This window comes from Pristiophorus japonicus, chromosome 30 (assembly GCF_044704955.1).
Source record: "Pristiophorus japonicus isolate sPriJap1 chromosome 30, sPriJap1.hap1, whole genome shotgun sequence".
NCBI lineage: Eukaryota > Metazoa > Chordata > Chondrichthyes > Pristiophoridae > Pristiophorus > Pristiophorus japonicus.
In genome coordinates this window covers 4,128,875-4,152,113 of record NC_092006.1, presented here as the reverse complement: position 1 = coordinate 4,152,113, position 23,239 = coordinate 4,128,875, and the positions used below count along the sequence as shown (strand labels likewise).

At 52.2% G+C, this 23,239-nt stretch overlaps 1 protein-coding gene across 1 annotated transcript in view; it reads right to left on the bottom strand.

Annotated features, from left to right (window-relative positions):
• Nucleotides 1-23,239, bottom strand: part of ash1l (ash1 (absent, small, or homeotic)-like (Drosophila)) — a 203,268-nt gene that overhangs the window by 45,461 nt on the left and 134,568 nt on the right. Inside the window, exons 7-8 of the mRNA XM_070868461.1 lie at nt 18,298-18,392; nt 1,829-1,902 (exon numbers count right to left, since the gene is read on the bottom strand). Coding sequence (XP_070724562.1) covers nt 1,829-1,902; nt 18,298-18,392 — 169 coding nt within the window. The remainder of the gene's footprint in view (nt 1-1,828; nt 1,903-18,297; nt 18,393-23,239) is intronic.

The window sequence follows — 23,239 nt, the reverse complement described above, 5'->3', positions numbered from 1 at the left end:
CACTGTATAACACTGGGGTACAGTACTGGTGGGTACAGGTCTGTCACTGTATAACACTGGGGTACAGTATTGGTGGGTACAGGTCTGTCACAATATAACACTGGGGTACAGTACTGGTGGGTACAGGTCTGTCACTGTATAACACTGGGGTACAGTACTGGTGGGTACAGGTCTGTCACTGTATAACACTGGGGTACAGTACTGGTGGGGACAGGTCTGTCACTGTATAACACTGCGGTACAGTACTGGTGGGTACAGGTCACTGTATAACACTGGGTACAGTACTGGTGGGTACAGGTCACTATATAACACGGGGGTACAGTACTGGTGGGTACAGGTCTGTCACTGTATAACACGGGTACAGTATTGGTGGGTACAGGTCTGTCACTGTATAACACTGGGGTACAGTATTGGTGGGTACAGGTCTGTCACTGTATAACACGGGTACAGTACTGGTGCGTACAGGTCGCTGTATAACACTGGGGTACAGGTCGCTGTATAACACTGGGGTACAGTACTGGTGGGTACAGGTCGCTGTATAACACTGGGTACAGTACTGGTGAGTGCAGGTCTGTCACTGTATAACACTGGGGTACAGTACTGGTGGGTACAGGTCTGTCACTGTACAACACTGGGGTACAGTACTGGTGGGTACAGGTCTGTCACTGTATAACACTGGGGTACAGTACCGGTGGGTACAGGTCTGTTACTGTAGAACACTGGGGTACAGTACTGGTGGGTACAGGTCTGTTACTGTATAACACTGGGGTACAGTACTGGTGGGTACAGGTCTGTCACTGTATAACACTGCGGTACAGTACTGGTGGGTACAGGTCACTGTATAACACTGGGTACAGTACTGGTGGGTACAGGTCACTATATAACACGGGGGTACAGTACTGGTGGGTACAGGTCTGTCACTGTATAACACTGGGGTACAGTATTGGTGGGTACAGGTCTGTCACTGTATAACACAGGGGTACAGTACTGGTGCGTACAGGTCGCTGTATAACACTGGGGTACAGGTCGCTGTATAACACTGGGGTACAGTACTGGTGGGTACAGGTCGCTGTATAACACGGGGGTACAGTACTGGTGGGTACAGGTCTGTTACTGTATAACACTGGGGTACAGTACTGGTGGGTACAGGTCTGTCACTGTATAACACTGGGGTACAGTACTGGTGGGTACAGGTCTGATACTGTATAACACGGGTACAGTACTGGTGGGTACAGGTCTGTCACTGTATAACACTGGGGTACAGTACTGGTGGGTACAGGTCGCTGTGTAACACGGGGTACAGTACTGGTGGGTACAGGTCGCTGTATAACACGGGGGTACAGTACTGGTGGGTACAGGTCACTGTATAACACTGGGTACAGTACTGGTGGGTACAGGTCACTGTATAACACGGGGGTACAGTACTGGCGGGTACAGGTCTGACTTTATAACCCGGGGGTACAGTACTGGTGGGTACAGGTCGCTGTGTAACACGGGGGTACAGTACTGGTGGGTACAGGTCGCTGTATAACACGGGGGTACAGTACTAGTGGGTACAGGTCTGTCACTGTATAACACTGGGGTACAGTACTGGTGGGTACAGGTCTGTCACTGTATAACACTGGGGTACAGTACTGGTGGGTACAGGTCTGTCACTGTATAACACTGGGGTACAGTACTGGTGGGTACAGGTCTGTCACTGTATAACACTGGGGTACAGTACTGGTGGGTACAGGTCTGTCACTATAACACGGGGGTACAGTACTGGTGTGTACAGGTCTGTCACTGTATAACACGGGGGTACAGTACTGGTAGCAGCATGACGTACCTGATTGTGTTTCCACTGCCACAGGATGTCGTACGGTAACTGGAAGTCTATTCGCTTCTGCCTCAAATACTTGCCTGAAAAGCAAAGACATTAACATTTAGGATGGCCTCAGCACCAGTCATCAAAACCACGCTACATCGGGGACTGCCACACTGTCTACCCTTAGCGAACACATTACATCCGGAATTACTCCGTATCTACAGCACAGAAACTGCCCATTCAGCCCACCTGCTCCGTGCCGGTGTTTATGCTCCACGCAGGCTTTCTCCCACCCTACTCCATCTCACCCTTTCACCATATCCTTCTACAGAAATGACTGACGCATGCTTGCGTTAACAGCTTGGAACAGAAGAATGGATTAAAAATATGGTGCAGCGATTTCTATTTTTCTCACAGCACACGGCGTTTGACAATTTCCCACATAGCCAGAGTGTGGGAGTTCCATCAGGAGTACGGGACTGAACTAAAGGCTGAACGAGGCTAGCTTGTGTCCAATACGATGTAGCCTCCAGCACCGTGGAGGAGGGGGGTTGGCTTCTTCCACAGTGCCCAGTATCGAGGCAGAAATAGCAGGAAAATGGGGCAGCGATGGCCTACTGCTGCCTCACCTGCCCACGACTTTGCTTCACTTGCTCCCGCCAGAAGCACCAACACTGCCCGCTCCTGCCCCAGCTCACTGCACGCGCACTGTGACGGGGATCAGGTCGGGTCCCCCGCGGATTTTCCTTCGATCCACCAGCCATCGTTGCTTCCCGGGGCCGCCACGCAGGTCCGGGAAGTGGCAACGATGGCCGAGGTGCCTGCTCTCCCTCAGGTCTGCCCCAGACACGTGCGGGTTAAAGGCGCCAAGTCTCAGCCGAGGCCGCAAATTGCACATCGCCTGTAATCTTGAGTGCTTCTGCCCCGTTAAAATCCCTGGCTGGGTCTTTTGGGGCTGCTCTTCATCTTCTCTCCTTAGACAGTCCCTCGGAGTCGAGGAAGTCTTGCTTCCACACTAGCACGAGTTCGAAGGTGACTGATGAGACAATGCGGGACCTACAGTCTCTGTTACAGGCAGTGACTGGGGCAGGCGGTAGTTGGAGGGACAGGCGGGTGGGGTGCTTGATTTGCCGTGCTCTCCTTCCGCTGTTTGTACTTGGCTTCCACCTGCTCCCGGCAAAGAGACTCTTCAGTGTCCGGCGTCCTCTCGGATGCTTCTCCACTTTGAGCGTTCTTGGGCCAGAGATTCCCAAGAATCGGTGGGCATGTTGCATTTTTTCAGGGAGGCTTTGAGGATGTCCTTGAAGCGTTTTCTCTGCCCTCCTGCCGTGACGTAGCTCCGAGTAGAGTGCCTGTTTCGGGCGTCTAGTATCGGACATGCGGACAATGTGGCCTGCCCATCGGAGCTGATCGAGCGTGGTCAGTGCCTCGATGCTGGGTTGAAAGAGAACACTGCCGTTGGTGTGCCTATCCTGCCAGTGGATTTGCAGGATTTTGCGGAAGCAGCGTTGGTGGTACTTCTCCAGCGCTTCAATGTGCCTGCTGTACATAGTCCACGTCTCTGAAGCGTATAGGAGGGCGGGTATCAGTACTGCTCTGTAGAACCTGGAGCTTAGTGCCGGGTTCGAAATCCTGGTCTTCGAACACTATTTTCCTCAGGCGACCGAAGGCTACAGTGGCATACCCACTGCCCAGGATTCTCCTCCTGTGCACTGGCGGGCATCCTCTTGATGGCAAGAGTCCTGCCGGGACTCTGCGATACATCCTTAATGAGCTCCGACCCAAGAGAATGCATTGGGGCAGATATGGAGGTGGGCAGAAGTTCCACCCCTCCTGAAGTTCCACCCCAGAGAGGAGAACCTCCCCCTACCCACCACCGCTAATCTACAACCCAAGCCCTCTTTGCGTTCCCTGCAGCATCTCCCATGCGGTAAGTGTCAATCCTGCCGACGCCGGCTATGTGCTCCTGTACGAAGATTTGGATAGCAATTTTTGGAAGATAAGAACTTGTGCTCTCAAGGCTCAAATTTGCCACCCCTTTTTTCTGGCAGCTTGGCTCAGGTGGTAGCAAGTCTGCCTGTGTGGGTTCACGCCCTGTACCAGGAGTTGGAAGGTCACACTCATGCAGTACTGGGTTTGTTCTCATTGGAACAGAGGAGGTTGAGAGGAGACCTCGTTGAAGTGTACAAAATATTGAGGGGCTTGGACATAGTGGATAGTAAGGGTCTATTACGAGGGGGCATAGTTTTAAGGTGATTGGTGGAAGGTTTAGAGGGGGCTTCTTTACACAGAGGGTTGTGGGGATCTGGAATTCACTGTCTGGAAGAGTGGTGGATGCAGAAACCCTCACCACTTTTAAGAGATGGTTGGATGGGCACTTGAAGTGCCATAACCTGCAGGGTTACAGACCTAGAGCTGGTCATTGGGATTAGACTGGATGACCTTTTGTTGGCTGGCGCTGATATAATGGTAAGTACTGCAGGGAATCGAATACGGCCAGGGTGATCTCCTGGACTAGTGTCGATCGCCTGGACGGGTCGGAGAGGAATTTTCCCAGTTTTTTTTCTCCCTAAATTGGCCTGGGTTTTTAATCTGTTTTTTGCCTCTCCCAGGAGATCACATGGCTCCGGTTGAGGTGAAGTGCAGAATGTTTCAGTGTAAGGGGTGTCGCAGTTGTGGTGAGGCAGACTGGTTGGGTTGAGTATTCTTTGCCTTTCCGTCATTGTTCGTAGGTTTATATGTAACCTTCAGGGCTCCTGACCGAGGGCCGTGCGGCTCTTTGTCGGCCGGTGCGGACACGATGGGCCAAAATGGCCTCCTTCTGCGCTGTAAATTTCTATGTTTCTATTGTCAGAAGTGCCTTTCTTTGGATGAGATGTTAAAACACCGGTTCCATCCGCTTGATCTGGTGGATCAGAAGAATATTAATGATCTTTTGATGAGGTGTCAGTGCTTCTCCAGTGTTGCTACAGAACACTGTGCAAAGCAGGTTAATCAGTCATCCATTTCACTCCAGTATCAGTTGTGGTTCAGTGGGTAGCACCCTCGCCTCGGAGTCAGAAGGTTGCGGGTTCAAGCCCCGTTCCAGAGATTTGAGCACAAGCATCGAGGCTGACACTCCCAGCACCAGTACTGAGGGAGCACTGCACCACCGGAGGTGCCGTCTTTCGGATGAAATGTTAAACCAACTTTTACATCTGCTCTCTCAGGTGGACGTAAAAGATCCCGTGGCACTATTTCGAAGAAGAGCAGAAGAGTTCACCTCGGGCCCATTATTGATCCCTCAATCACCATCACAAACAAATGATCTGGGTCATGATCACATTGCAGTTTGTGGGAGCTTGCTGTGCGCAAATTGGCTGCCGTGTTTTCTACATTGCAACAGTGACGAACTCCAAAAGCACTTTATTGGCTGTAAAGCGCTTTGGGACATCCCAAAGTGGTGAAAGGTACTTTAGAAATGCAGGTCTTTTTTTTTTTTACATTTACTGGCTTACGTATTTGCATACATAACAACCGTCACCACACTGGAGAATAATTGACTGCATGTGAAATGCTTGGAGACATTTCGGAGTGCCAATGATCAGGGCTCGAAGTGCAAATCTTTATTTCACAGTGGCCTAGAAATCCCAGCCTCCCCGGGTCCGTACGGAGTGTGTACGGTACGGAGTGCGTACGGATCCGGGAATGCATCGCAAAAGCCGGTTTTCAGCGCACAATGCGCATGCGCTGAAAACCGGCTTTTCCGATCTGTCAAGCTCAGATCCTCTGTATCTCGGCAGCCAGGACATTCGCATGGGCAAGACTGCAGGATTTACCCATACCTTGCCCAGCGGATGCCCTGAAAACTCTTGCGCCTGATAAAAGCAGGCGCATAGCCTACGTTTACAGATGCAAGTGTTTTAAAACATACAAAAACATAAAATAAAATTTACAAAACACAATTGTTAAAAACCCTGCCTACTACGGTACATTTATTTTAAACCATAATTAAAAAACTTTCAGAAATATATATAATTTTTAATAAAACAGTAACCAATTTAAATTAATCTTAAATATGTAGTGTAGTTTTTTTTTATTAGTGTTTTGATGTTTGAGGCTGTTTCTCAATCATAATGGGAATTTCTACTTACGGAGTTGCCATTATTATGAATGAGAAAATACTGTACCTGGATTGGCTGCCCAGAGCCATGTGACTGCGGCCCCAGCTTATGGATGTCCTGACGTGCACGCGCCCCGATTCACAGTGAGTGGAGGCCTCAGGACCGGGATCTCTGGTGGGCGCAGCAGGAACAGGCAAGAGTGCATCTTTTCCCCCCTTTTTCAGTCGTTCGCCCGCGGGAAGACCTCGAGCGGGATTTCTCGGCCAGTACCTCCGCCCAGTGCCGCAGGGCTTTGACAGTCAATCAATATACAGATTCCGCGAGGCTGGTGGACCTTCGGACATCGTCGGGACCTCATTATCCAGATGTTATTTGACACGAGACAGCGCAGCAATGAATAGACGGCACCGTGATCTTCTCTTGCTGATCTCCAGGATATCATTCCCCGTCGAGATTCAGTAACGATTTCTGATTGCGTTGCTCCGGTTTCAAGTTGGTAATCGCATACTGTGGATGACTCTTGCGCTGATGTGCACTGCTATGTCTCCATTTGTTCTGATTTACACAGACTGAGAATATATTGAACAGGACTGGGGAAAGCACACATCCCCAGCGAAGCCATCAATCGGGTGAGCAGACAATCTTCCGACATTGCTCTTCTGACTGATCACTGGAGGCTCCGCCGATGCCTACGTTTACTTGACAAAACATCTTCAACGTTGTGGGGAGTCGCAAGTTATTTGTAGCAGTGCTTAAATCACGGGTTCCGAACCTGCCTCCACACACACACACACACACGACTACTCCTCTCTCGGGTCCTTCATTTACTCACCGTGAGCTGTCAGTTCGCAGTGCTCATCCAGTCGTCAACTTAGCAGGAGTTGCACTTGGTTCCAACACAACTGCTGCCGAGCAAGAATGGGGTCTGGTTCCGTGGTTTCGGCAAGGCACTGCAGTTCCACCCCCTCCCCGGGCTCGGTGTTCTGCCAACTAGACAGCTCACATCAGTTGCGTAAGGAGCAGGAGCAGGAGTCAGCCAGTGGGCCCCTCGAGCCTGTTCTGCCAATGAGATCATGGCTGATCTTCTACTTCAACTCCATTTTCCTGCACCGTTCCCATATCCATCGATTCCCTTAATATCCAAAAATTCTATCCATCTCTGTCTCGAGGAAGAAAATCACTGCAGAGGTTGCACTAAGCTCAATCTCCCCCCCCCCCCCCCTAGAGTGCACAGCATTCCCCCGACTGAGAAAGCTGACCTGCCCTGTAGCCGACCATTAGGAATGTCACCGTTTACAGGAGACTCATTCCAAGTCCGCCCTCCCTGGGCGCCGTTTCGGAATTCAACGTGCAACAAAATCACCGGCACGTGTCCAATTCCCTTCGCCTCACGGTGCCATGCACTGGGCCACTGACGCTTTATACCACAGGATGCTCAAATATTGTACTGCCAGTAGCTACAAACGATAGGGCTTCAGGTTTTGTATTTGAACCTATCATTTACTGCCGGCCTGCCTTGGGGTGGACTCCTGCAGCGACTGCGGGTGTACAGCACGTCTCTGCCTTGCTCGAACCTAATCCAGACCGACACTCCAGCGCAATACCCGGAGCCTGGTGTGCTGCCGGAGCTGCCTTCTGCCGGCGAAACCGAGCCCCCCCCCCCCCCCCCCGCCTGCCTGTTTAGAGGGATGTAAAAGATTCCATGGCACCACTCGAAGATCAGCCAGCCCTCTGGTGTCCTGGCAAAGATCCCGGCCACGTCGAAGATCAGCGAGCTCCCTGCTGTCCTGGCAAAGATCCCGGCCTCATCATTCATTTCACTCGCTGTTTTCCAGAACCTTGTTGTGCACCAGCCGGCCGTGGTTGCCGACGTAACTACACTGCAGAAGAAACTCATTGGCTGCGGAGGGCTTCGGGACGTCAGAGTGCATGACGGAGCACTGCATAAATGCAAGGCCGTCCTTTCTGTTCTCCTACTTTGCCATGATCTGGCATTCTGCTGGCTTTTAAAGTTGTTGGACCCATACTGGACAGAGATTGGCCGGCATACAAGCTGGAACCGTGTGAGGAGTAAAAGGTTTATTTTCTCGAATTGCAGCTTTGGTTTGACTTATCTTTTGTCAGTCAAGTGAAAAGCTGTTGATGAATTTCTTTTAAACAGACCCAGCAGATCATATCGCCAGCCAAACCTGCCCAGCACAGGCCTTTTCGGAGTGCGTCACCTCATCATTTCCTCCTGTCACAGCAAGAGCACAAATGCTCGCTCTTGCTCGGTTCAGTCCTGATAAATGGGCAACTGGTTTGCCAAGAAATGCCTGGCTTGCACAGAACAACTCAACAGAACAATGAATGTTTGGGGATGGATTGCAGACACAGACGCTGTTCGGGAGATAGTTTTCGGCCCTTATGCACATCATACTCGCACAGAATCCGCACACTCCTGCGATTCTTCTTCAATATCTGTTTTTAGTACAGTATGGGGTGAAAGCCCCCTCCCATTCCTCAGCCACTGCGTGGATGAATAGACAGGATGATTTGATCAGAGGGAGGTTGATGCAGAGCAATGCTTCGATCAAGTCAAAGATCACAAGGGATTCCCGAGACACAAGATATCATTAATGTCATACAGTCACTGATTGCCTAGAATTAGAAAATGTGGCTACGTTCCTGAGCTGCCAAATCGAGATACATTTTCATAAGAATCTAAAAGGTGACTTGAACAATTGAAGCTCACTCCTCTTCCACCCGAATTCTCCCATCAAAGCCCATCCCTCCAATACACCAACCCTCCCAAAGCCCATCCCTCCAATACACCAACCCTCCCACAGCCCATCCCTCCAACACACCAACCCTCCCAAAGCCCATCCCTCCAATACACCAACCCTCCCACAGCCCATCCCTCCAATACACCAACCCTCCCACAGCCCATCCCTCCAATACACCAACCCTCCCACAGCCCATCCCTCCAACACACCAACCCTCCCAAAGCCCATCCCGCCAATACACCAACCCTCCAATACACCAACCCTCCCAAAGCCCATCCCTCCAATACACCAACCCTCCCAAAGCCCATCCCTCCAATACACCAACCCTCCCACAGCCCATCCCTCCAATACACCAACCCTCCCACAGCCCATCCCTCCAATACACCATCCCTCCCACAGCCCATCCCTCCAATACACCAACCCTCCCACAGCCCATCCCTCCAATACCCAAACCCTCCCAAAGCCCATCCCTCCAATACACCAACCCTCCCAAAGCCCATCCCTCCAATACACCAACCCTCCCACAGCCCATCCCTCCAATACACCATCCCTCCCACAGCCCATCCCTCCAATACACCATCCCTCCCAAAGCCCATCCCTCCAATACACCAACCCTCCCAAAGCCCATCCGTCCAATACACCAACCCTCCCACAGCCCATCCCTCCAATACACCAACCCTCCCAAAGCCCATCCCTCCAATACACCAACCCTCCCACAGCCCATCCCTCCAATACACCAACCCTCCCAAAGCCCATCCCTCCAATACACCAACCCTCCCACAGCCCATCCCTCCAATACACCAACCCTCCCAAAGCCCATCCCTCCAATACACCAACCCTCCCAAAGCCCATCCCTCCAATACACCAACCCTCCCAAAGCCCATCCCTCCAATACACCAACCCTCCCAAAGCCCATCCCTCCAATACACCAACCCTCCCAAAGCCCATCCCTCCAATACACCAACCCTCCCAAAGCCCATCCCTCCAATACACCAACCCTCCCAAAGCCCATCCCTCCAATACACCAACCCTCCCAAAGCCCATCCCTCCAATACACCAACCCTCCCAAAACCCATCCCTCCAATACACCATCCCTCCCAAAACCCATCCCTCCAATACACCAACCCTCCCAAAGCCCATCCCTCCAATACACCAACCTTCCCAAAACCCATCCCTCCAATACACCAACCCTCCCACAGCCCATCCCTCCAATACACCAACCCTCCCAAAGCCCATCCCTCCAATACACCAACCCTCCCAAAGCCCATCCCTCCAATACATAACATAAGAATTAGGAGCAGGAGTCGGCTATTCGGCCCCTCGAACCTGCTCCCCCCCCCCCCCCCCCCACCCCATTAGAATGTCACCCGTGGCTCAGTGGGTACTGTTCTCTCGCCTCCAAGTCAGAAGGTGCCGTCTTTCGGATGAGACATTAAACCGAGGCCCCGTCTGCCCTCTCGGGTGGACGTAAAAGATCCCATGGCACTATTTCGAAGAGCAGGGGAGTTATTCACAGTGTGCTGGGGCCAATACTTAGTCCTCAATCACCATCACTAAAACAGATTACCTGTTTGCGGGAGCTTGCTGTGCAGAAGCTGGCCGCAGTGTTTTCCACATTACAACAGCGACTACACAAAGTATTTCAGTGCCTGTGAAGCGCTTTGAGACGTCCGGTGGCCGTGAAAGGCGCTATAGAAATCCAAGTCCTTCTTTCTGACATTGAGGCAAGAGTGCTACCACTGAGCCAAGGCGAGTAACCAAGATCCATTTCTGATTTGCTCCGCGGTTTAGTCCATTGGGCCTGATGTAGCTTTGAGCCATACAGCCTGGATGGCTCCAGGTTTAATTTGTAGTGTCTGTGCTGAATTTGCGGAGCTCAGCTCTGGCAACGGGAGAACGCGGTGGCTGCCCTCAGCATCTCTGGGCTAAAAGTAAAAAAATCCATCAGGCGCAGCTTCTGAGCACGACCCAGCGAGCCCGGCTATTGCACGTGAATGTCTGGCAATGACGGGATCCGATCTGGCTGCATGGACCTCCACAGACTGCCGACAAACGCTGTCCGGGTTCAGACGTGGGGATTGGCCACTTGGCGAGGTGCTGGACCGTGCATCCAAGCACTGGCCACGCTCGATCAGCTCCGACGGACCTGCCACATCGTCTGCACACTCCGACACGGCGAGTCCCGCCCGGGGTGGGCAGAGGAAACGCTTCAAGGACGCTCTCAAAGCCTCCTTGGGGTGGGGGGGGGGGGGGGGGGGGGGGGGGGAAAGTGCAACATCGTCCACCGAACACCTGGGAATCCCTGGCCCAAGACCGCTCAAAGTGGAGGAGCAGCATGCGGGAAGGCGGCGAACACCTCCAGAGTCTCTTCACCGGGAGCACGTGGAAGCCAGGCGCAAACAGCGGAAGGAGCGCGCCACAACCTCAACACCCCACACCCCACCCACCCGTTCCTGCGACCACCGCCTGCCCCACCTGTGACAGAGACTGCAGGCCCCGCATTGGACTCATCAGTCACCTGAGAACTCGTGTTTAGCGTGGAAGCAAGTCATCCTCAACTCCGAGGGACTGCCCAAGAGGATGGTGGTTTTAGCCTCTGGACTGGACCCCAGTCGGAGCCTGCAACTTTGGGACAGAAAGGGTGAAGATTGGGAAAGAAATGAAATGCCGAGACTGATCCAAGCAATTATGACACAACAGCACGGCCTGCTAAACACAGCATAACTAAATAAGGAAGGCTCTACGAATGAAAGGGGGCGGGGGGGGGGGGGGGGGACGGGAGCAGTGTTGCCAAAATATCTCAGCACTTCCCTGACCAAGAGTGCCCGGGGGAATTAGTGCAAACTGAAGCCCGCTCCCCTAACTCGCACAGTGAGATTTTACTATTCCCATCTGGAGAACATGCTTTATGTTGTATTCTTTAATCTCAAGTTTGTAACAGTCGAGTATTTCATTCCGGCTAATGCTGCTCTGTGCCATGTGTAGCATGAACTTCAGCTGCGACTATTTGCCAGGAAACGTGAGCACTCGGGTCGAATTAAAAAGGTTGCCGTAGCACGGAGCTCTGGCTGCTGTGAAATTAGGTCAGGCGGCTAGTTAAGCAGCAACATCCACTCGCCCAGCACGCAGGAGGCAGACAGCAGCTTCCACGCGGGTCAAACGCCACAGCCTTCAGTCAGAACGTGGCAGGATCTTCAGGCAGCATTGGGGGGGGGGGGGGGGAATGGCCCACCCATTCTCAGCAGTGGGTGGGTGGGAAGCGCTGCAGCAGCCGCTCCCACCTCGGTACGGGGCACGAGGTACGCAGTGCGTTATCCGTCACGGCCCGGCCCGTCCAATCGTCAGCATTCCCCGCCACACAGGCGGTCGGATTCAGCAGGCTGCAGTTGGACGCTCCTTTTCGTGGTGGGGGATGAGTGCAAGCAAAGATATAACCGGTAGCAGCAGCCTGCAGAAGGATGAGATTTAGAGGGGGATTTGAGGGGAAATGTCTTCGCCCAGAGGGTGGTGGGGGTCTGGGGCGGAACTCACTGCCTGAAAGGGTGGTAGAGGCAGAAACCCTCACCACATTTAAAAATACTTGACGTCGCATTTCAAGAAGCCGTAACCCACAGGGCTACGGACCTGGTGCTGGAAAGTGGGATTAGGCTGGATAGCTCTTTGTCGGCCGGCACGAACACGATGGGCCGAAAATGGCCCCTTTCCGTGCTGTGAGTTTCTATGATTCTATAACACGTTGGAGTGCTCCCTTCCATTGCCGACGGTGTTACATTATCACTGGGGAGCAGTTCCACAGGTACCTGGCACCATTGCCACTTTTGTCATTCAATCACTGCCTGCCTTCCACTTCCATCCTCGTTCCCTGCCTCTGTACTCGCTGAAAACCTCAAACATTTGCGAGATCATGGACCCAAAACGTTACCTCGGCGACTCTCTCCACGGATGCTGCCTGAACCGGCTGAGTATTTCGAGCAGTTGCAGCTTTTATTAGCACAGGTACCTGACCGGGGCAGCCATTCTAAACGTGTGAGCCTGCACAGGGAGGCATGGCACGAGATTCTCCCACAAGGGGTGTTGCAGCCAAACCAAAATCCCGTCCTCCTCGGGCACCAGTACAGGCATGCTTTACATCAGACCATAAGAACTAGGAGCAGGAGTAGGCCACCTGGCCCCTCAAGCCTGCTCTGCCATTTAATACGATCATGGCTGATCTGATCATGGACTCAGCTCCACTTCCCCACCGACTCCCCACAACCCCTTATCTCTGCCTTAAATTTATTCAATGTCCCAGCTTCTACAGCTCTCTGAGGCAGCAAATTCCACAGATTTACAACCCTCAAAGAAATTCCTCCTCATCTCAGTTTTAAATGGGTAACCCCTTATTCTAAGACCATGCCCCCTAGTTCTAGTCTCCCCCATCAGTGGAAACATCCTCTCTGCATCCACCTTGTCAAACCCCCTCATAATCTTACACATTTCGATAAGATCACCTCTCATTCTTCTGAACTCCAATGAGTAGAGGCCCAACCTCCTCAACCTTTCCTCATAAGTCAACCCCCTCATCCCCGGAATCAACCGAGTGAACCTTCTCTGAACTGCCTCCAAAGCAAGTATTTCCTTTTGTAAATACAGAGACCAAAACCAGGTGTGGCCTCACCAATACCCTGTATAACTGCAGCAAGACTGCCCAGTTTTACTTCAGGATGGCAATGAGGATCGGGAACAGGAACCCGAAACCGAGAAGGGACTTTCCACCAAGGCGAAATGCACCTCCGTGTATTAGTTGGCAAACGCCAGATCACCCAACCCGCTCAACTGGGCGAGCTTGTTGCTGGGAACCAGACTGAGCATGGCTGAACGGGAGTACAAGCCACCCGGGGAACTGACGGAGGGAGTAGGCGTGCTTTCTGGAAGCCACAGGGAGGGATTTGTGGTTTTTTTGAAGGACGCACTTGAACAGAACAAACAAAAGGAGATTAAAAAAAGCACCAATGCATATTCATCTTTTTCAGAAATAAATGCCCCGAAACACTTACTTTACCAAAGTAAAGAATTACTCTCAAGTGCGCTGACTTTTGTTATGCAAGCAGAACTAAGGCGAACGAACGGTCACTTGAAAAAGTACCAAGTAAGGCTTTCCCCTCTCGGCTCGCTGTCATAACATTTTTCTGTTACTGTAAAGAATACAAGATGATTGAGCAGACTGGCAGTCAACTGAATGTCCTCTCAAGGATCAGCACAGATTAGGGAGACCCGTTCGACCCATTTAACTTGTCCTGCAGGCACCTCCACAACATGAGATTTTGCATCAATGCGGCATCTTCTATCCAGGTAAAGACTTGCATTTATATAGCGCCTTTCACAACCACCTGGCAACTCAAAGCGCTTTACAGCCAATGAAGTACTTTTGGAATGCGGTCACTGTTGTAATGTGGGAAACACGGCAGCCAATTTGCACACAGCAAGCTCCCACACACAGCAATGTGATAATGACCAGATAATATGTTTTTTTTTAAAGTTATGTTGATTGAGGGATCAATATTGGCCAGGACACCGGGGAGAATTTCCCTGCTCTTCTTCGAAACACTGCCATGGGATCATTTACGTCTACTTGAGGGGGCAGACAGGGCCTCGGTTTAACGTCTCATCCGAAAGACGGCCCCTACGACAATGCGGCGCTCCCTTAGCACGGCCCCTCCGACAGTGCGGCGCTCCCTCAGTACTGCCCCTCCGACAGTGCGGCGCTCCCTCAGTACTGCCCCTCCAACAGTGCGGCGCTCCCTCAGTACCGCCCCTCCGACAGTGCGGCGTTCCCTCAGTACTGCCCCTCCAACAGTGCGGCGCTCCCTCAGTACTGCCCCTCCGACAGTGCGGCGCTCCCTCAGTACCGCCCCTCCGACAGTGCGGCGCTCCCTCAGTACCGCCCCTCCGACAGTGCGGCGCTCCCTTAGCACGGCCCCTCCGACAGTGCAGCGCTCCCTCAGTACCGCCCCTCCAACAGTGCGGCGCTCCCTCAGTACTGCCCCTCCGACAGTGCGGCGCTCCCTCAGTACCGCCCCTCCGACAGTGCGGCGCTCCCTCAGTACCGCCCCTCCGACAGTGTGGCGCTCCCTCAGTACCGCCCCTCCAACAGTGCGGCGCTCCCTCAGTACTGCCCCTCCGACAGTGCGGCGCTCCCTCAGTACCGCCCCTCCGACAGTGCGGCGCTCCCTCAGTACCGCCCCTCCGACAGTGCGGCGCTCCCTTAGCACGGCCCCTCCGACAGTGCAGCGCTCCCTCAGTACCGCCCCTCCAACAGTGCGGCGCTCCCTCAGTACTGCCCCTCCGACAGTGCGGCGCTCCCTCAGTACCGCCCCTCCGACAGTGCGGCGCTCCCTCAGTACCGCCCCTCCGACAGTGCGGCACTCCCTCAGTACCGCCCCTCCGACAGTGCGGCGCTCCCTCAGTACCGCCCCTCCGACAGTGCGGCGCTCCCTCAGTACCGCCCCTCCGACAGTGCGGCGCTCTCTCAGTACTGCCCCTCCGACAGTGCGGCGCTCCCTCAGTACTGCCCCTCCGACAGTGCGGCGCTCCCTCAGTACCGCCCCTCCGACAGTGCGGCGCTCCCTCAGCACTGCACTGGGAGTGTCAGCCTAGATTTATGTGCTCAAGTGCCTGGATTGAGACTTGAACCCACAACATTCTGACTCAGAGGCGAGGGTGCTACCCACTGAGCCACGGCTGACACAGATCGACTTCATTCAACCCTAGAGGTTCTAGGAAGAAACAAATTTTCTTTTTCCTTTCTCTTGCCTCCCCCGACCTCAGAGTAAAACAAACGTCTGTGTTTAGGCGCTGTGGAGACCTGCCTACTGCGTGGAGCTGTTCACGGGAGGACAGATGCTGGCCAAGCGAACAGGCTCTTAAACCCTGCCACTTTGCTCCCTGTTTAAGAGCGTTCCAACCCAAAGGAATGTGAAGTAATTAACGTGACCTTTATCTTTAATGCGCCGTTTATTTGGTCTGACTTTCTCAATGGCAACGGCTGCTTCATAAGGCGGCTGAAGGCATCTTGCGTTGACAGGCCTGTAAAATCCATGCCCTCCCCCTCTCCCTCCCTCCTACTCCCAGGTTTGTGGAACATGCAGGATTGCAACAAGCTGGTGTTACCAAGCGGCAGCTGCATTAAACACTCCATTGTAAACGGCAGCTCAATGAACATAAGAAATAGGAGGAGTCGGCCATTCGAGCCTGCTCCGCCATTTAATACGATCATGGCTGATCTGATCATGGACTCAGCTCCACTTCCCCAGCCACTCCCCATAGCATTGAAGAAACTATCTATTTCTGTCTTAAATTTATTTCATGTCCCAACCTCCACAGCTCTCTGAGGCAGCGAATTCCACAGATTTACAACCCTCAGAAGAAATTTCTCCTCATCTCAGTTTTAAATGGGCAGCCCCTTATTCTGAGACCGTGCCCCCTAGTTCTAGTCTCCCCCATCAGTGGAAACATCCTCTCTGCATCCACCTTGTCGAGCCCCCTCATAATCTTATATGTTTCGATAAGATCACCTCTCATTCATCTGAATTCCAATGAGTAGAGACCCAACCTACTCAACCTTTCCTCATAAATCAACCCCCTCATCTCCAGAATCAACCGAGTGAACCTTCTCTGAACTGCCTCCAAAGCAAGTATATCCTTTCGTAAATATGGAAACCAAAACTACACGCTGTATTCTAGGTGTGGCCTCACCAATACCCTGTATAACTGTAGCAAGACTTCCCTGCTTTTATACTCCATCCCCTTTGCAATAAAGGCCAAGATTCCATTGGCCTTCCTGATCACTTACTGTACCTGTATACTAACCTTTTGTGTTTCATGCACAAGTAACCCCAGGTCCCGCTGTACTGCAGCACTTCGTAATCTTTCTCCATTTAAATAATAACTTGCTCTTTGATTTTTTTTCTGCCAAAGTGCATGACCTCACACTTTCCAACATTATACTCCATCTGCCAAATTTTTGCCCACTCACTTAGCCTGTCTATGTCCTTTTGCAGGTTTTTTATGTACTCCTCACACATTGCTTTTCCTCTCACAGGGTCGCAACCACAGGCTTTGGAAACACGTGGGGCGCAGTCGGGGGTGCTGCAATGGACCTTGGGGGCCGGGGGGGGGGGGGGGAGGAGGGTGGGGGTCACTAGCCGGCGAGTCCTCTGCTGATGGATGAGGACAGTTTGGGGCTCGGGCGTGACTTCCTCGTGGGTCAAATAGCCCCAAAGAGCATTGCTCAGTCTCACCCATGGCGTTAGGTGTTGGGAGGCACCCTGGTAGCCATTGTAGGTGAGCGAGCACAGGGGGTGATGGGTGAGCAGGACGCGGTGAGAGTTAGGACACGGGGCAGCCGAGTTTTGGATCGCCTCTAGTTTACGTAGGATAGAACGTGGGAGGCCAGCCCACACTGCGATGTGTGCGCGCACTGGATCCGTGCAGCAGAGCTGGTCTGCAGTCGTCTTGGTTAATTCTTGCCACTGGACTAAGACCTAGCGCTGTCAACCCCATGTGGTGGCTGGTGTGCAACGGTCACCCCCACATTAAAAAAATCCACGCACAGGCATCTTCCACCCTTCAACATGTAGTTCAGGACCTGGAATATTAAGTCTTTCCATGAGGGACCCGTGAGCTCATTCCTTTTTGGCGTGGAAGCAAGTCATCCTCAATACGAGAGACCGCCTATGATGATGATGGAACAGTCAAGTCTGGAGGTAACAAAGGCATGGATGAGGGCATCAGCAGCGAACGAGCTGAGGCAGGGGCGGAGACGGATGATGATAAGGAGGTGGAAACAGGCGGTTTTAGTTATGCTGCGGATATGTGGTCAACATCATCCATCGGGTGTAAACCAATTGGTCTGTGTGCATCTGACATCAATGGAGCTGCCGCTTTTCCCTGGTGCTCCTGCTGGTGTTGGGAGCTCCCCGGTGAAGGTGCTGAGCTGACTCTGGGACCTGCTCAGTCCCCGATATCCCAGCAAACTCATCCGCCCACTGCACACAGGCTCACCGCACCAGCAGGGCTTTCCCTGAGGGCAAGTCGACATGGAGACTAAATCAAGATAAGAGAGCTTGATGAAGCAACACAGAGTCGCAACCACGCTAAACAGTGCGGCGCTCCCTCAGTACCGCCCCTCCGACAGCGCAGTACGGCGCTCCCTCCGTACCGCCCCTCCGACAGCGCAGTACGGCGCTCCCTCAGTTCCGCCCCTCCGACAGTGCTCCTCAGTGAACCACAACTGAGCAGCCATTTGGTGCTTCAACAACCATCAAATCCAAAAAGTTGCCTTCTGCAGACATCCTTACTTGTGAAGAGCGGAAAGCAGACAAACCCGATATGAGGAGATACACAATTCTCCGGGACGTATAAGTGTCGCCTCTTGCTTGCCAACACACGAGACATGCTGACCACACTTTCTCAACATCATTAAAAGAGCAGTCAGAGAGAAGACTCCTTCAGCCAGCTCTCTGTGCGCACATTCTGAAGCACAGCACTAACAGCCTGCCCCGAGCGGGCGTGCTCTCTAACCCGCGTGCCCATCGTAACCACAACCAGCTCAGCAATGACCGCAGTCAGCAGCGACACTCACCGACGTGGATTGGAGCTGGGAAGAGCCCGTAGTCGTGCTCTCCGGGAATGTACTCCAGCTTCTCCCTCTTCACCAGAATCAGGCGACTCTTCGGGCTAAGAAGAACATAACCGGCGATTAACAATGGGATCATTTCAAAAAGAAAAGCACTTCAATTTAAGCAGGCAACACAGTGCAATAATGAAACATTAGGATCGCTGCAGACACATCCTCGTGAGGCCAGGCGCTCTTCGTGCACATGCATTAGGTGCAAGTTTCTGAACACTAAGCGGGGCGCAGTAGGTCCACATCCCCACGGTCCGGTCACGCAAGTTATGTGTGTGTTGATACTCCTGTGTTAAGTGGCTCTTTCATTAGCAATAGTCTCGCCAATTTACTCCTGACAACGTACAAGGGAATCTGATCTAAATCCAATTTCTTATCCATTTCATTGCCTGTGTATTATATTATAAAATATACAAATCAATTGACTGCCAATCTTCTACCAACAAGCAGCAAAGATAAGATAAGATGCAATAGGGCAACAGTTCCAGGCCCCAAGCTCTGATTCGTTTTCATCTTCTCTTCTGGGTTCTGCAGGATCTACACAACACCTGCTACAAAATGTTAAGTAAATTGGGGAAACAAATGAGCTCGACAAGATGAAGGATGTTATATGGCTAGGGAAGGGAACACATTCTATTACAGGCACACACTGTCCCATCAAACATTCCCAGGGCAGGTACAGGGGGTTAGATATAGAGTAAAGCTCTCTCTACACTGTCCCATCAAACACTCCCAGGGCAGGTACAGCACGGGGTTAGATACAGAGTAAAGCTCCCTCTACACTGTCCCATCAAACATTCCCAGGGCAGGTACAGCACAGGGTTAGATACAGAGTAAAGCTCCCTCTACACTGTCCCATCAAACACTCCCAGGGCAGGTACAGGGGGTTAGATACAGAGTAAAGCTCCCTCTACACTGTCCCATCAAACACTCCCAGGGCAGGTACAGCACGGGGTTAGATACAGAGTAAAGCTCCCTCTACACTGTCCCATCAAACACTCCCAGGGCAGGTACAGCACGGGGTTAGATACAGAGTAAAGCTCCCTCTACACTGTCCCATCAAACACTCCCAGGGCAGGTACAGGGGGTTAGATACAGAGTAAAGCTCCCTCTACACTGTCCCATCAAACACTCCCAGGGCAGGTACAGCACGGGTTAGATACAGAGTAAAGCTCCCTCTACACTGTCCCATCAAACACTCCCAGGGCAGGTACAGCACGGGGTTAGATACAGAGTAAAGCTCCCTCTACACTGTCCCATCAAACACTCCCGGGGCAGGTACAGCACAGTACTGTACAAGGAGGAATGCCGTGTGGTACTGTGTTGGGGGGTGGGGGGGGTTGCGGGGGCGAGATGCCGTGACAGTGGCCGACAACAATTGATCCGAGCAATTCAGTGCAGCCCTTCTCTGATTTACGGTCCGAGGTCGTGTTGTCCCATTAAGCAACATGATTCAGTCCTTGCTTCTTTATTTGATTAATTTTCACTGTCACAGCACGAGCAAGTCATACTTGGTGCTCTGACTGTACTACAAGGGAGTAATCGGCAAGAGCAGATCGGTCAAATGCTCGGGTGGGCAATCTTAGAGAACCAGCATCCCGACTTCCCGCATCCACCCCGTTTGCTGTCCTTGCATCCTTTGTCTTATTCCAAGCATTAGCTAACTTCATCTAGCCTGCAACCATCTGAAACCCTCATAGCAACTGGCTGTAGAAGAGCTGCAAGTTCCCACTGTCTGAAGTGCAGCTCTCTCAAAGTTAAAGGGAGATTTTCTCACCCGTGCTCCATAATTAAGGCCAATGATTTACAGTTTTCGTGGAAAAATGCTGCTGGATTTAAATGCCAAAAATGCCAGGATCTCGTATTATAAAACCATTTATTCAGTGGCCCGGAGGGCTCCAGATGGCTCCCAAACACCGTGTGATGTGAAACTGCTCAAACAGGCGAGAGAATGGTTGTACGCTAGGAGAGAGAGAGAGAGAGAGAGAGAGAGAGGGGCAGCGAGAGAGGCGCAGACAGAGAGAGAGAGAGGGAGAGGCGCAGACAGAGAGAGAGAGAGGGAGAGGCGCAGACAGAGAGAGAGAGAGGGAGAGGCGCAGACAGAGAGAGAGAGAGGGAGAGGCGCAGACAGAGAGAGAGAGAGGGAGAGGCGCAGACAGAGAGAGAGAGAGGGAGAGGCGCAGACAGAGAGAGAGAGAGGGAGAGGCGCAGACAGAGAGAGAGAGAGGGAGAGGCGCAGACAGAGAGAGAGAGGGAGAGGCGCAGACAGAGAGAGAGAGGGAGAGGCGCAGACAGAGAGAGAGAGGGAGAGGCGCAGACAGAGAGAGAGAGGGAGAGGCGCAGACAGAGAGAGAGAGGGAGAGGCGCAGACAGAGAGAGAGAGGGAGAGGCGCAGACAGAGAGAGAGAGGGAGAGGCGCAGACAGAGAGAGAGAGGGAGAGGCGCAGACAGAGAGAGAGGGAGAGGCGCAGACAGAGAGAGAGAGGGAGAGGCGCAGACAGAGAGAGAGAGAGAGGGAGAGGCGCAGACAGAGAGAGAGAGGGAGAGGCGCAGACAGAGAGAGAGAGGGAGAGGCGCAGACAGAGAGAGAGAGGGAGAGGCGCAGACAGAGAGAGAGAGGGAGAGGCGCAGACAGAGAGAGAGAGGGAGAGGCGCAGACAGAGAGAGAGGGAGAGGCGCAGAGAGAGAGGGAGAGGCGCAGAGAGAGAGGGAGAGGCGCAGAGAGAGGGAGAGAGGCGCGCAGACAGAGAGAGAGAGAGAGAGAGAGAGGCGCAGACAGAGAGAGAGAGAGGCGCAGACAGAGAGAGAGAGAGGCACAGACAGAGAGAGAGAGAGGCGCAGACAGAGAGAGAGAGAGAGGCGCAGACAGAAAGAGAGAGAGAGGCAGACAGAGAGAGAGAGGGGCGCAGACAGAGAGAGAGAGAGAGGCGCAGACAGAGAGAGATGCAGAGATACGCACGCCCACGCAGACACTAAAGGGGCTGGGTGTTAAGATCTGCCAGTGACCTGCCTTACCATTCACTACTCAGATGTGAAACGACACTCAGATGAGTTATTTCACGAGCACCATAGTAGTGATCAAAGTCAGGAGGGTCTGGTCTGTCTGGATTCGAGCACTAGGGGAGCTGGAGGCTGGCTAAGAGCACAGTTTCACCCATAGCCAGAGAGGCTGGGGGAGGGTAAAAGCCCACAGGCAGACAGAGCAGCAAGTCTGCCGAGTGCCACAGGGTGAGGAGAGGGTACAGGCTGCAAATGGCTGTATAATGCGCAGCACTGGAGTGGACAAGTTAACAGTGGTTGCACAGAAAGATTCCAACAGAAAGCAAAGCTTCTGGGGTTAGCCATCCAGAGCGGTGAGACTGGCCTAAACACATGTTTGAAATTTGATCAGAAACTAAGTTATATTGCCATTTGTATTTGTGGTAAAAGATTATAACAAGCTTCCATTTAAAGATTAAAATCCAAAGCTACACACACACACAACCACGTTTTCTTGCGCGATCCACAAAATAAATTTAAAAAATTTACAGGCAAACTACTTCCAGTGGGTTAAACAGTTAATCAGACAGCGATAAAACATTTACACAGCACGAGGGGATATCCTCTCTCTCTCTCGTGTTGCCTACTGGAATGTTGAAGTGTCAGATGATGAGAGTTGGTACATGATCACACAAGACGAGTGGGCATGCGGGGGTGTGAGAGTGCGTGCGCGGGTATGTGTCTGTCTGTCTGCGCACCCCTGTGCGTGGTGGTGTGGCGACGTAGAGGAGAAACAGGAAGGGGCGAGAGCAAAGCTTTGCAGGGCGGTGGACCTAAAGCCACGCGTTACAATCACAGTGCAGCCATGGGCAATTCACCGAGAGAACAAGTCACTTGTGTCAGCACTTGCATGCCCCAGTGCACGACCTACAAAACAAGAGAGAACATGAACGACGGAACAACTACTTTAATGGGAGGACAGGACAACTGCTCTGTGCATTTGGACCTGTGACAGCATTCACCAATCTACCCTGCATTTGCAAAGCACAACTAACATTTGTTAATTTAGATCAAAAGCTGCATTAGACGTGATCTCACGCCATTTCCAAATAAAATACAGCACTGTTCTACAAGCGTCAAGCTCACTCTTTCAACCATCTGTCGTCTTAATATCTCTCCCCAGCTAAAGGCAAGTGGCACCCGGTTGTAATTCCTATGCAGGCTTTGGTCTGGTCACTAAAAGGTGACCAAAAGGACATGGGTTCACAGGTCTTAAAAGTTTCCCCTCTGCCTTGGGAGAAGCAATTACCACTTGCTCACTGTCTCCTCCCCTGAGAGAGCCTGGCTACGATCTGGAACTTACGAACTGTGTGCATGTGCGCGAGAAGCAGAGTAATTGCACACTGTAGCACTGCTCCAATTATTTTAACACTGGCACCAGCACAACAGGAATTATAATCTGTGCAAAGATTAGTGGAAGGCTTGTCCAGGAGATGAGCTTCTAAATCTGAAATACTTCACAAGTTGTCGCCAGAGCGATTCTTTCCTCATTGCAACAGAAACAAGGATCAGAATCCAAGTGGTACAGTACGAGGAGCAAAGTTGCATCCAACAGAGACAGCAAAAAGGATCTACTCCGGCCCAACTGAACATCATGTCACGCAAATGGTGTAGTCATTTGTCTCAAGATGTTGCTAGCACATTCGGTAAGTAATACACGGCTGCTGCATTTACAAAGCATGCTAAAGACATCGAGGAACAGAACTACATAACTGCACCAACTCTCTCCAGTTTTACTCCTGAAAATCTGAAACTGGAATCTAACAGGACTCCTATGCCAAACCATGATGACAGTGAAAAGAAAGACAGACTTGAATTTATATTACACCTTTCACGTCCACCGGACTTCTCAAAGTGC